A 15,275-nucleotide genomic window follows, 5' to 3' on the forward strand; every position below is an offset into this window, starting at 1 on the left:
TCTACACTTATCTTTTGATTCTAATTTTTCATAAACTTTTTGATGTGCCCTTTTATATTACCTTAAAATAATTTTTTAAAGATTTTATTTATTTATTTGAGAGGTAGAGTTACAGACAGTGAGAGGAAAAGACAGAGAGAAAGGTCTTCCTTCCATGGTTCACTCCAGAGCTGTGTCAATCCGAAGCCAGGAGCCAGGAGCTTCTTTCTGGTCTCCCACGCAGGTGCAGGGGCCCAAGGATTTGGGCCATCTTCTACTGCTTTCCCAGGCCATAGCAGAGAGCTGGACTGGAGGAGGAGCAGACTTGAATTGGTGCCCATATGGGATGCTGGCACTGCAGGCAGAGGATTGACCTACTGAGCCACAGTGCTGGCCCCAAAATTTTTTTTTTTTTTTTTGAAAGGCAGAGTTAGACAGTGAGAGAGAGAGAGAGAGAGAAAGGTCTTCCTTTTTCCATTGGTTCACCCCCAAAGTGGCCGCTATGGCCGGCGCGCTGTGCCAATCCAAAGCCAGGAGCCAGGTGCTTCCTCCTGGTCTCCCATGCGGGTGCAGGACCCAAGGACCTGGGCCATCCTCCACTGCCTTCCCGGGCCACAGCAGAGAGCTGAACTGGAAGAGGAGCAACCAGGACAGAATCCGGCGCCCCAACCGGGACTAGAACTGGGGTGCTGGCGCCGCGGGTGGGGGATTAGCCTAGTGAGCCGTGGTGCCGGCCAATAATTTTTCTTAATTCATTTCAGTAATTCCATACTTCATAGCCTAGGTAAATGTGGCTTCTGGCATGCTTGCTTAAATACCAGACTACTACATTTTTGCAGTTTGTTTCTTGAATTTTACTTTTTTGTGAACTTTTTATCTATTTGAGAGACGAGAGAGTGCACACCCGCTCTAATCCCCAGGTTTACTCGTAGATGCCCACAGGGAGATTGAAGCCAGCAGCTAGGATCTCAGACCAGGTCTCCCATGTGGATGGCAGGAACCCAATTATATCACACATCAGTACTGCCTCTCACGGCACACATCAGCAGGAAGTTTGAATCAGGAACCAGAGCTGGGAATCTATTCTAGGCAGTCTGGTATGGGACATCCTAAATTTGGCATTTCTTTCAAGTTATTTACAGTGTCTATTAAAGTATGGTTTAGCATTTTTTTCCAATTATTTGCAATATCTATTTAGGTATGGATCATTGCCATTTTAATATACTGTGCTCTAGCCCAACAAGTTCTTAATAACTGAACTATAAAATGTATTTGTTTTCTTCAACAGATTGTAGTGTTTGACTGAAGCCAATTTAGATGTGATGTTCTCTAGAGATTATGTAGTTCATGAGCATTTAGCTTGAAAAGCATTATTAGATATTCTCCTGTCTTTGTTCCTTGGTTGTGATGTTATACATTCATTCGTATGCATTAAAACAGTCCTCAAATTGGTTATTTAATTCACCTTCTTTTTGAAATAGTAACAACTGAATTTTCATCCTTTATTTGGGCTTTGAGTTAGATTAAGAGTGCGATTAATTTTATAGGTCATGAAAATGGTGCCAGAATTCTTAAGGACAAGTTTTTAAGGAGGATTCAATTGGCTCATTAATACCTGATTCTGAATGCTATAAATGTATTTTCCCTTTCATTTTTGATTACATGTCTAATATTTATTATATTTTCTTCAGGTACAAAGAATTTTACGTGCAAGATTTTGTCACCAGAATCCACATAGTAACCTATTTGGAGTGCAAGTACAGTACAAGTAAGTCTGTCTAATTCATTATCTCTATAAATCTATTTATAAATGTCCTTCCGGTTTTTGCAAAAAAAAAAATTTACACAAATTTGATCTTAAATATGACTAATGAATACTTTCATAGAATCATAATACTTTGCTTTATAGATAAACTGAATATTATGACATATGAGTAGGTAAAGATATTCTCCTGATAAGAAGGTCTTTTAACTCTCAATCTTAGTTTGTTTCTGTTGTCTGCTCAGAAAATTCTGATCTTCTTGCCCTGAATCCCTGGCAGCCAGCTAGAAAATAAAGGCTGTAGTGTTAGTGGGAAAGGGGATATAAATGCAAAGGTACTATAAGTGCCAAGTTGTTCCTTACCATCAAAATATTCAAATATATTAAACTTTCTAGGTTTTCTCTTGAGGTTTCCAGAGAATCAGTATATTCCTGTTTATGACTATTTGGAGCCTAAGTCAAGTACCCTAAGGGAAAAAAAGAAAAAGGAATTTGTGTATATTCATATTCAGTTCTTAAAAAGTACTACCTAGCCAATTATTCCAGTTTTATTTTTTTAAGTTTTTTCCTGTTTATGTCATTTTAGACATTTGATTGAGCTGTTAAAAAGAACTGCTATCCATGGAGAAAGTAACTCTGTACTTATTATTGGACCTCGAGGATCAGGAAAGACAATGGTAAAACTTGTTAATTTCTAGCATTTCTTTGCTTTGGTGGGCATATGGTGATTCTTATTTCACATAATAGTGAAAATGTGTTTCACTTCATTGTTTTGTTTTGTTCCTTTTTTTCTTTAATCATAGAAGGTAAGCAAAAACCTTATAAAATATATATTTTTTTCAAGATTTATTTATCTATTTGAAAGGCAGAGTTAGAGAGGCAGAGAGAAAGAGAGAGAGAGAGAGAGAGACCAAGGTAGTGAGCTTGCATCTGCTGGGTTATTCCCCAGATAGCCGCAATGGCCAGGGCTGGGCCAGACTAAAACCAAGAGCCAGGAGCTTCATCCAAGTTTCCCACTTGGGTGGCCGGAGCCCAAGCACTTGGGCCATCTTCTGCTGCTTTCCCAGGCCATTAGCAGGGAGCTGGATTGGAAGTGGAGCAGCTAGGACTTAAACCAGTACCCATATGGGATGTTGGCGTTGTAGGCAGGAGTTTTACACGCTATGCCATAGTGCTGGCCCCAAGTATATGTGAGTTGGGCATACCTTTTTTTTTTTTTTACCCATATTTCCTCCTCCTGACAAATTATCAATTATGTTTGTTCCATCATAGTTTCTGTCCTTCAAAAATTAGAGATTGTAAAGATTATCTGTCTGAAAGGCAGAGTGACAGATCTTCCTTCTGCTGGTTCACTCCCCAGATGCCTGCTACTGTCTGTGCTAGGACAGGCCACAGCTAGAATCTACTGCTTCCAAGATGCCTTAGCAGGAAGCTGGATTGAAAGTGTGGAGTAACTGGAACTTCAACCGGGCACTCTAATATGGGATGCAGGCATCTTTAGTGGAGCCTTAACCTATTCTACTATAACATTTGCCCCTTATCCTCTTTTTATAAGTCTAAGAACTATCATGCCATACATTTTTTTCTTTTGACTGTTTATTGTTTAAGTCTAACATTTAGCAATTTTCTCATACATACACTCAAATATTTTTCTTTCTTTTTTTAAAGCTCTACTTATTTATTTGAGAGTCAGAGTTAAAAAGAGAGATCGATCTTCCATCTGCTGGCTCATACCCCAAATGGCCACAGTGGTCAGAGCTGAACTGATCCAAAGCCAGGAGTTTCTTCCAAGTCCCCCATGTGGGCCATCTTCCCCTGCTTTCCCAAGGCCATTAACAGAGAGCTGGGTCAGAATTGGAGCAGCTAGGACTCAAACCAGTGTCCCTATAGGATGCCAGTGCTGCAGGCGGAGGCTTAACCTACTATGCCATAGCACCAGCCCCAATACACTCATATCTTACACTCAAAAATCTTTTCTACTTTCCCTCATTTTGTGTTTGTTTAAATTTATTTATTTATTTATTTGAAAGGCAGAGTTACCGAGAAGAGAGAGTCTTCCAGCCACTGGTTCACTCCGCAAATGGTCACAGTGGCCAAGACTGGGCCATGCCAAAGCCAGGAGCCAGAGATTCCATGTGGGTCTCCCACATGGTTGGCAGGAGCCTGAGCACTTGAGCCATCTTCCCCTGCTTTCCTGGACATATTCATTGGGAGCTGGATCAGAAGTAGAGCAACCAGGACTTGAACTGGCATCCCTATGAGATGCTTTTGTTGCACACAGTATTTTTCATTGCCTTTTTTTTTTTTAAAGATTTATTTATTTATTTGAAAGAGTTAGAGAGGGGGAGAGAGAGAAGGAGAAAGATCTTCCACTCACTGGTTCACTACCCAGATGGCCACAACAGCCAGGGCTGGGTCAAGCAATAGCCAGGAGCCAGGGCCTTCATCTGTATCTCCCACATGGGTAGTAGTGGCCCAGGCACTTGGACTATATTCTGCTGCTTTACCAAGGCAATTAGCAGGGAGCTGGATTGGAAGTGGAACAGCCAGGGCTCGAACTGGTACCCATATAGGATGCTGGTATCGCAGGTCACAGCTTTACCCAGTGTCCCACGATGCTGGCCCCTTTTGGCTTTTTATTAAGGTTTTCCTTTGCTTTGTCCTCAGTGCTATTTAGGAACAGGTCTGTATGCTTTTGGCCTATTGAAATATTTTAAATACATAAAAAATTATTTTACATAACTTACAAGTCTGGACATTGAATTCTTGTGTCAGTTTTCTTTCCTTGGGACTTTATAGATTTTACTCAACTCATGTTTTGTGGGGAAACTCCAAGGACAGGTTTCATTTTTTTCTTTATAAATTATCTGTTTGAATAGACAGTATATTACACAGTCATCACACCCTCACATTTTAGTTACTTGATACAACAGAAGGTTAGAGCTGCTCTTACTCTGTGCTCAGTGTGGATCAACAAAAGGCATTCTGCTTTGTAGTTACTCAAATTGAGGTTACCTCAGTGTGTTCTTCACTAGTGCTCCAGTGAAATGACGGGCAAATCATGGAAATGCTGTTAAAAGGTTTTACCCAGAAGTGATCAGGTTGTTTTTGTTTTTGTTTTTTGTGATGGTTTGCCTTTTTTTGCCAATACCCTGGACAGTCATGCAGTCCTACCTGCGCTGGACTCAGTCCTGGGCCACGAGGCTGCACACTTCCTTGCAAGTGGTCCTGTGCAGGCAAACCTACTTTTTTTTTTCTTTTTTAAAGACTTATTTATTTACTTGAAAATCAGAGTTATACAGAGAGAGGAGAAGCAGAGAGAAAAAGAGAGAGGTCTTCATCCGCTGGTTCACTCCCCAATTGGCCACAATGGCTGGAGCTGCACCGATCTGAAGCCAGAAGATAGGAACAATTTCCGGGCCTTCCACACAGGTGCAAGGGCCCAAGCACTTGGGCCATCTTCTGCTGCTTTCCCAGATCATAGCAGAGAGCTGGATCGGAAGTGGAGCATTTGGGACTTAAACTGGCACCCATATGGGATGCCCGTGCTTCAGGCCAGGGCATTAACCCACTGTGCCACAGCGCCAACCCCCAGAAGTGATCACTATTTATCTCTTCACTATTCAATGGCTGGAGTAAGTCACTTGTTCACTTCTAACTTAAAGAAAGTAAAGTACCTAAAAGGGAGGTCAACCTTAAAATATTTGGTAAATGTTAGTAAGGACTGCCAAAACTAACTTGTTATAGATTTGTATGTGATTTTTCCCTTTCTGGATGCTTCTAGAATTCATTTTAGAAATGTGAAAATTTCAAGCACCATGTCTAAGAGTTAATGATTTAAAAAATACTGATATTCTAGAAACCTTTTTAGTATGAATTCAGGCTTTAGTAAATGATAGCTTTTCCCCCCAATTTTCATTATTACCTTTGGAATAGACATTATCATATTAACAGTTAGAGAACATTTTTAGGTAATAGTTTCTTTAATTCTTAGATAAACTCCATAGTGATATTTTTGTATTAGTGGATGGAAAAATGAGATCTAGAAAGTTAGTACATTCAACATGTTCAGTAGTCAACTCTACACCTTTAAACAAGTTGGCTTTAGAACAAAGTAGGTTAATCTGTGTGATTTGCACATCAGTGTGTGTTGAGCCTAAACATACAACTGCAGCAGCTAGTAGCTAAATTTATTCAAACTTACTTCCTAGCAGTTTGTTGCCACAGACACAGGAAAAATTTAGAAAAAAAGGGAAAAAAATCTAGTAAACATTAATAGAAGTGGTAAAAATGTTCAAGTAGGCCGGCGCATGGCTCAATAGGCTAATCCTCCGCTTGTGGCGCCAGCACACCAGGTTCTAGTCCCATTTGGGGCACCAGATTCTGTCCCGATTGCTCCTCTTCCTGTCCGGCTCTCTGCTCTGGGAGTGCAGTGGAGGATGGCCCAAGTCCTTGGGCTCTGCACACGCATGTGAGACCAGGAGAAGCACCTGGCTCCGGGCTTTGGATCAGTGCAGTGCGCCAGACGCAGCAGCCATTGAGGGGTGAACCAACGGAAAAAGGAAGACCTTCCTCTTTGTCTCTCTCTCTCACTGTCCACTCTGCCTGTCAAAAAATTTAAAAAAAAAATTAAAAAAAGTTCAAGTAAATACAGATGAAGGAAATATCACTTCATTAGTAAATTGGCTAGATAGAAATATTTTTTTTAACAGAAGAGTTGAGCCAGTAGTCTAAAGAGTTCCCGCATAACTCAACTCCCAACAGATGTGCACGGAGTTCCCATTGTTGCTAACATCTTGCCTTAGAGTTGTTATAATTAAGAAACCAATATTAATAAATTTTTATAAACTAAAGTTTGAAGTTTAAGATAAAGTTTATTAACTACATCAGTTCTATAGGGTTGACAAAATGGGTAATAACATGTATATATACACCATCACAATATCTTCGAAAATAGTTTTCCTGCCTTAAAAATCCCTTGTACTTTACCCATTCATTCTTCAACTTCAACCCTCGATAACCACTGACCTTTTTACTGTCTCCATAGTTCTGCTTTTTCCAGAATATTACACAATTGGAATCTTATATGTAGCCTTTCATATTGGCTTCTTCTACTTAGCACTTGGATTTATAGTTCTTATACGTCCTTTTGTGTCTTTTGAGCTCATTGGTTTCTTTCTTTTCTTTTTTTTTTTTTTTTTTATTTGAAAGTCAGAGTTAAACCGAGAGAGGAGGAGAGGCAGAGAGAGAGAGAGAGAGAGAGAGGTCTTACATCCACTGGTTCACTCCCCAGTTGACTGCAATGGCTGGAGCTGCACCTATCTGGAGCCAGGAGCCAGGAGCTTCCTCTGGGTCTTCCAAGGACTTGGGCCATCTTCTGCTTTCCCAGGCCATAGCAGAGAGCTGAATCAGAAGTGGAGCAGCCAGGACTGGAACCAGTGCCCATATGGGATGCCGGCACTGTATGCAGCAGCCTTACCCACTATCCCACAGCACCAGCCCCAGCTCATTTCTTTTTATCACTGAACAGTATTCTGTTGTGTTTGCATATACCATGATTTATTTATACAGTCACGTTTTGAAGGACATCTTTCAAGAAAAATTACTTACTTGAAAGGCAGAATTAGAATGAGAGAGAAAGAGTGAGAGATCTTCCATCCCCTGCTTCACATGTCAAATGGCTGCAACAGCCAGGGCTGGCCTGAGTGACAGCCAGAAGCCAAGATCTTCATCTTTGTGCAGGAGTCAAGTATTTTAGCCATCTTCTGCTACTTTCCCAGATTTATTAACAGGGAGCTGGATGGGAAGTAGAGCATCCAGGACAAGAACCAGGGGCCCTCATGGGATGCTCGCATGGCAGACAGTGGCTTAACCCCCTACTCCACAACATGGGACCCTGAGGATATCTTGGTAGCTTCCAGTTTGGCAGTTATGAATGCAGCTACTACATGTGCGTTCATGTTTTTGTGTGAATAAATTTTCTTAGTTGGGTAAAATACTTTGGAACATGATTTCTGAGCCGTATAAGGCTGTTTGGCTTTGGACAAAGCTACTAAACTGTCTCCTAATGTAACATCCAAGTTTTCTTTAGGTACAGCAATGAATGATATTTCTTGTTGCTCCACATCCTTACCTGCATTTGGTATTGTCATTCTTTTTAATTTTAGTCATTCTAGTAGGTATGAACTGGTGTCTCCTTGTATTTATTTGCTCTTCTCTAATGACATGATGTTGAGTGTCTTTTCATGTTTATTTTTCATCGGCGTGTCTCTGAGATATTTGCCTTCATAACATTTTTTTAATTTGGTTGTTTTCTTTTTGGTAGGTTTTAAGCGTTCTTTGTGTATTTTTGGTTTTTAGTTGTGTTTAAAAATATTTCCTCCCTGTATATGGCTGGTCTTTTTATTCTGTTAACAGTATCTTTGCCAGAGGGGAAGTTTTTAGCCTTACTAGGTCCAGTGAGTCAATGTATTCTTTCATGGATAATGATTTGGTGTTTTTTTTTCTAAAACCTCATGACCAAACCTAAGGTCACCTAGTTTTTTTTATGTTGTCTTCTAGAAGTTTCATAATTTTGCCTTTTATATTTAAGTCTGATTCATTTTGAATTAATTTTTATGAAATGCTTAAAGATTTTATCTAGATTCATTTTTTTGCTTTGGGAATATACAACTGGGGAAAAGATCGTCTTTTCTCAACTGAATGGCTTTTACTTCTTTGTCAAAATCAGATGGCTATATTTGTGAGGATTTATTTTTCTGTTTCCCAGTATCAGATTGTCTTGATGTATTGTAATTAATGACTTGAAGTCAGGTACTGTCAGTTTTCTGACTTCATTCTTTCTTTGTTATTTGGCTATTCTGGGCACTTTGTCTTTGCATACTACATTTAGAATCAATTTGTCAATATCCAGAAGATATTAGGAATCCTTATATTGAATTACTAGGATTTTAGGAAGAGTTGACATCTTAACTGTATTGAGTCTTCCCATTCATGTAGGTATTTCATCAGAATACTTTTTGTAGTGAGTTTCTTCATTTAGAGCTCACTTTTTTTTTTTTTTTTTTTTTTTTTTGGATAGGCAGAGTGGACAGTGAGAGAGACAGAGAGAAAGATCTTCCTTTTGCCGTTGGTTCACCCTCCAATGGCCGCCGCGGCTGGCGTACTGCGCTGATCCGAAGGCAGGAGCCAGATGCTTCTCCTGGTCTCCCATGGGGTGCAGGGCCCAAGCACTTGGGCCATCCTCCACTGCACTCCCTGGCCACAGCAGAGAGCTGGCCTGGAAGAGGAGCAACTGGGACAGAATCCGGTGCCCCAACCGGGACTGGAACCCGGTGTGCCGGCGCTGCAGGCGGAGGATTAGCCTATTGAGCCATGGCACCAGCTCACTCACATGTATTTTTTAGACACATACCTAAGTATTTACATTTGTGAATCATACTGTGTTTTTAGTTTTATTTTCCAAGGATCTAAGCCAGTATATAGGCTTTTGTATATAACCTTGTTTCTCACAACTTTGCTACAGTTCTTTGTCAGTTGCAGGAAGTTATTTGGTTCATTTTTGGAGATTTTCTAAGTAGGCAGTCATGTTACCTGTAAACAAATACAGTTTTACTTCTTCATCCCATACCGTATACTTTTCAGTTTCTTTTCCTTGTCTTACTGCATTAGTTATTTTTAGGCTATGTGTAAGGGTTGATCATAAAATTAACTGATACTCAAGGGATAGGCATTTGTTGTACAGTGGGTTTAGCTGCCACTTGGTAAGCCTGCATCCATATCAGAGTGCTGGTTCAAGTCCTTCGTCATCTACTTCTGATCTAGTGTCCTGCTAATTTATTTTGGTTTTCCTGCTAATATATAATGGTTTAGTTCTGGGCTCCTGGTTTCAGCCTGGCCTACCTCTGGCTGTTCCAGGCATTTGGAAAGTGGACCAACAGATGGAAGATATCTGTCTTGGTTTGTTTATGTTTTCGTCACTTTCAAATAAATAAAAATATATAAACATTTAAAATTTAACTGATATTCTATATATGCCCTGTTAATATGAACTTAAGCCTTTCTTCAGTAAATAATAGTTTATTTTGAATATTTGCTTTCATTTCATCTTGTCCTTTTTTACCATTAGAAAATATCCAGTTATTAAACCTTTGTTTTCTTTTTCTCTATGCCTATATTCCTTTGTCCTATCCCTCAGCATTCTACCATATGACCAATGTGATTTCCTTCACTGACAGTTCTATTTTTTACTGCTGCTGCATTTTTCTTAAAAACAACCAAAAAAAGAGATTTATTTCTTTATTTGAAAGTCTAATGTGATATTGCCTTTTATTTTTCAAACAGCTCTCCCTTCTTGTCTAGTTCCTTGTCATGCATTTTATTAGTCTGTTTTTTGTTTATCTAAGTCTGCCTTAAATAAGCCAAAACATTTATTTCATAAAATACACATTTTTAATAGTGGTTAATCTTTTTCATTAGTTTCATCTCTTTTTTAAGCTTCTGTGTTTTTTATTATGTATATTAAATTTTAAAAGAAATATCAGTTAATAAAATTGATAGATTATTCTTGGCCAGGCTGAATTTAGTTGTTTTTATTTCTTAAATCAGAGCCCCTTTCTGGTACACTGGAGCCATTCACCTAGTATGACTTCAGTAGATCTGGAAGAATTCCCCATCTAGTGTTCCATTTTGTTACAGCTCAGTTTATTCCTGCTGTACTTTAATATTGAGAGATTGAAAAGATGAAGAGGAGTCTTTGACTTGTTCCACTTTTATATTTTCTTATTTAGGCAACAGTACACTTAGATATAAAAAAGATTCAGTAAATTGGGAGATATAGATTATTCTTAGAGAAGAACTCACCACAACATAATTATAGATATTCAGAAATTTTTTTAGAGATTTATTTATTTATTTGAAAGTCAGAGTTACACAGAGAGGAAGAGACAAAGAGAAACAATTCTTCCATCTGCTGGTTCACATCGCAAATGACCACAACAGCCAAAGCTGGGCCAGGCCAAAGCCAGGAGCCAGGAGCTTCTTCCAGGTCTCCCACGAGGGTCCAGCCGTTCAAGCACTTGGGCCATCTTCCACTGCTTTCCCAGGCACATAGTAGAGCTGGATTGGAAGTGGAGCAGCCAGAATGCAAACTATGTGTTCAAATTTAAAAATGAGAACATAGTACAATTAAAACACTATTGTGGGAGCCAGCATTGTGCCTGGTGGGTTTAGCCGCCTGCCGAATGGCAGGCATCCCATATGAACACCCGTTCAAGTAGTAGCTGTTTCATTTCCAATTCAGCTGCCTGCTAATATACCAGGGAAGGCAGCAGAAGATGGCCCAAGTGATGGTGCCCCTACCACCCATGTGGGAGACCCAGATGCAATTCCAGGCTCCTGGCTTCGGCCTGGCCCAGCCCTGACTGCTGAGTCCATTTGGGGCATAAGCAACTGGATGGAAGATCCCTTTTTCTCTCATTGTCTGCCCTCTCCCCTCCCCATAACACTGCCTTTGGAATAAATAAATAAATAGATTGGTAAAACTTTAAAAAAAAAAAAAAGATCAAACTATCTTTGGTCAAACTATCTGAAACACAAAAAATTCTAAACCTATAGTTAATTCAAAAACATAATAGTGTGGTTTGTTCTATTGTAAAATTTCATTAAAAAAATAGCTGTGATTCTAAATACAAGGTCAAGCCCCAGTATGTACTCTTCTTTGTTTTGTTTTGTTTTTTTTTGATTTTTTAATCTTTTTTAACTTTTATTTAGTAAATATAAATTTCCAAAGTACAGTTTATGGATTACAATGGCTTTTCCTTTCATAACTTCCCCCCAACCCGCAACCCTCCCATCTCCTGCTCCCTCTCCCATTACATTCCATTCACAAAATTTTTTTTAAACTTTTATTTAGTAAATATAATTTCCAAAGTGCAGTTTATGGATTACAATGGCTTTCCCAGCCCCATAACTTCCCTCCCACCCGCAACCCTCCCATTTCCTGCTCCCTCTCCCATTCCATTCACATCAAGATTCATTTTCAATTCTCTTTATATACAGAAGATTGATTTAGTATATATTAAGTAAAGATTTCATCAGTTTGCACCCACACAGAAACGTAAAGTGTAAAATACTGTTTGAGTACTAGTTATAGCATTACTTCACATTGGACAACATATTAAGGACAGAGATCCTACATGAGGAGTAAGTATACAGTGACTCCTGTTGTTGATTTAACAAATTGACACTCTTGTTTATGGCATCAATAATCTCCCTAGGCTCTTGTCGTGAGTTGCCAAGGCTATGGAAGCCTCTTGAGTTCGCTGACTTCGATCTTATTTTGACAAGGTCATAGTCAAAGTGGAAGTTCTCTCCTCCCTTCAGAGAAAGGTACCTCCTTCTTTGATGGCCCGTTCCTTCTAATGGGATCTCACTCACAGAGATCTTTCATTTAGGTGTTTGTTTTGTTTTGTTTTTGCCAGAGTGTCTTGGCTTTCCATGCCTGAAATACTCTCACGGGCTCTTCAGCCAGATCTGAGTGCCTTAAGGGCTGATTCTGAGGCCAGAGTGTTGTTTAGGACATCTGCCATTCTCTGAGTCTGCTGTGTATCCCACTTCCCATGTTGGATCCTTCTCCCTTTTTTTATTCTATCAGTATTAGCAGACACTAGTCTTGTTTATGTGATCCCTTTGACCCTTAGACCTATCAGTGTGATCAGTTGTGAACTGAAATTGATCACTTGGACTAGTGAGATGGCATTGGTACATGCCACCTTGATGGGATTGTATTGGAATCCCCTGGCACATTTCTAACTCCACCATTTGGGGCAAGTCCAATTGAGCATGTCCCAAATTGTACATCTCCTCCCTCTCTTATTCCCACTCTTACATTTAACAGGGATCACTTTTCAGTTAAATTTAAATACCTAAGAATAATTGTGTGTTAATTACAGACTTCAACCAAAAGTATTAAGTAAAACAAAAAAAATACTAAAAGGGATAAAGTATTAAATTGTACATCAACAATTGGGACAAGGGCTAATCAAGTCACTGTTTCTCATAGTGTCCATTTCATGTCACAAGGTTTCCTTTTAAGTGCTCAGTTAGTTGTCACCAATCAGGGAGAACATATGATATTGCTTAATTCACTCAGCATAATGTTTTCCAGATTCCTCCGTTTTGTTGCAAATGACCGGATTTCATTGTTTTTTACTGCTGTATGGTATTCTATAGAGTATATGTCCCATAATTTCTTTATCCAGTCATCTGTTGATGGGCATTTAGGTAGATTCCAGGTCTTAGCTATTGTGAATTGAGCTGCAATAAACATTAAGGTGCAGACAGCTTTCTTGTTTGCCAATTTAATTTCTTTTGGGTAAAATCCAAGGAGTGGGGTGGCTGGGTTTTATGCTAGGAATCTCCAGACTGACTTCCATAGTGGCTTTACCAGTTTGCATTCCCACCAACAGTAGGTTAGTGTCCCCTTTTCCCCACATCCTCGCCAGCATCTGTTGTTGGTAGATTTCTGTATGTGAGCCATTCTAACTGGGGTGAGGAGAAACCTCATTGTGGTTTTGATTTGCATTTCCCTGATGGCTAGTGATCCTGAACATTTTTTCATGTGTCTGTTGGCCATTTGGATTTCCTCTTTTGAAACATGTCTATTGAGGTCCTTGGCCCATCTCTTAAGTGGGTTGTTTGTTTTGATGTAGTGGAGTTTCTTGATCTCTTTGTAGATTCTGGTTATTAACCCTTTATCTGTTGGGTAGTTTGCAAATATTTTTTCCCATTCTGTCAGTTGTCTCTTCACTTTCCTGGCTGTTTCTTTTGCAGTACAGAAACTTCTCTTTGTTGCAGTCCCAAATGTTAATAGCCATTAACATTAGCCACAATAATCACAATAGCCACACAAACAAGCAAATACCTTGGAATAAACTTAACCAAGGATGTTAAAGATCTCTACGATGAGAATTACAAAATCTTAAAGAAAGAAATGGAAGAGCATACCAAAAAATGGAAAAATATTCCATGCTCATGGATTGGAAGAATCAATATCATCAAAATGTCCATTCTCCCAAAAGCAATTTATAGATTCAATGCGATACCAATCAAAATACCAGAGACATTCTTCTCAGATCTGGAAAAAATGATGCTGAAATTCATATGGAGACACAGGAGACCTCCAATAGCTAAAGCAATCTTGTACAACAAAAACAAAGCTGGAGGCATCACAATTCCAGATTTCAGGACATACTACAGGGCAGTTGTTATCAAAACAGCATGGTACTGGTACAGAAACAGATGGATAGACCAATGGAACAGAATAGAAACACCAGAAATCAATCCAAACATATATAGCCAACTTATATTTGATCAAGGATCCAAAACCAATCCCTGGAGTAAGGGCAGTCTATTCAATAAATGGTGCTGGGAAAATTGGATTTCCACGTGCAGAAGCATGAAGCAAGACCCCTACCTTTCACCTTACACAACAATCCACTCAACATGGATTAAAGACTTAAATCTACGTCCTGACACCATCAAATTATTAGAGACATTGGAGAAATCCTGCAAGATATAGGCACAGGCCAAGACTTTTTGGAAAAGACCCCGGAAGCACAGGCAGTCAAAGCTAAAATTAACATTTGGGATTGCATCAAACTGAATGTACTCTTCTACATAGACTTTGATTGTAGACAAACTTCCTCGATGGTTGAACAGGTTATTTCTTCCAGTTGCATATTGGTGAATCTTCCGTTTATTGCAGTACTTTTTGGTGATCCTGTAAAATCCCTGGATGCTGACAAATTTAAGAGAGTTGTCCTGGTATGTTTATAAAATTAATTTTTAGCTACATAAGATAAACCAAATTTTTTATTTTGGTCAGTGTACTATTAATAACTAGAAAAAAACTTTTAACGTAAAATGTAGTTTAAATTTTTGAAAAGATGACAGATCGTAGAAAAAATGACTTAAATGGTATGGTTGATTACCTAGCTAATTATGCCACAAATTTTAGCAATATCCAGATAGAAGTAAAATAATTATTTGAAGATGCACAATTAATTTATCATTTCAAGCCATACACACCCTCCGTAAAACATTAGTGAGCAGATTCAAGCAGAGCATAGTAAGCTGGTGTTTAGAATAAGGTACGTGGATGGGGCCGGTGCCGTTGGCGTGTTAGGTTAATCCTCTGCCTGCAGCCCCGGGATCCCATATGGGTGCCAGTTGTAGTCTTGGCTGCTCCTCTTCCAGTCCAGTGCTCTGCTGTGACCCGGGAAGGCAGTGGAGGATGGCCCAAGTGCTTGGGCCCCTGCTGCCACATGGGAGACCAGGAAGAAGCACCTGGCTCCTGGCTTCAGATCGGCGCAGCGCTGGCCCTAGTGGCCATTTGCGGGGTAAACCGATGGAAGGAAGACCTTTCTCTCTGATTCTCCCTCTCAGTGTCTATAACTCTACCTGTCAAATAAATAAATAAAATCTTTAAAAAAAAAAAAGAATAAGGTACGTGTAGAGAATGCTATAATCCTAT

General features: G+C 39.4%; 1 protein-coding gene across 10 annotated transcripts in view; it reads left to right on the forward strand.

Moving 5' to 3' along the window:
* Positions 1–15,275, forward strand: part of ORC4 (origin recognition complex subunit 4) — a 75,258-nt gene that overhangs the window by 26,343 nt on the left and 33,640 nt on the right. For all 10 annotated transcript variants that reach the window (XM_017342836.3, XM_017342837.3, XM_051849567.2 and 7 more), the window contains 2 exons: positions 1,671–1,747; positions 2,328–2,418. In XM_017342836.3, the coding sequence (XP_017198325.2) occupies positions 1,671–1,747; positions 2,328–2,418 (168 nt within the window). The remainder of the gene's footprint in view (positions 1–1,670; positions 1,748–2,327; positions 2,419–15,275) is intronic.

The sequence above is a fragment of the Oryctolagus cuniculus genome, chromosome 3 (assembly GCF_964237555.1).
Source record: "Oryctolagus cuniculus chromosome 3, mOryCun1.1, whole genome shotgun sequence".
NCBI lineage: Eukaryota > Metazoa > Chordata > Mammalia > Lagomorpha > Leporidae > Oryctolagus > Oryctolagus cuniculus.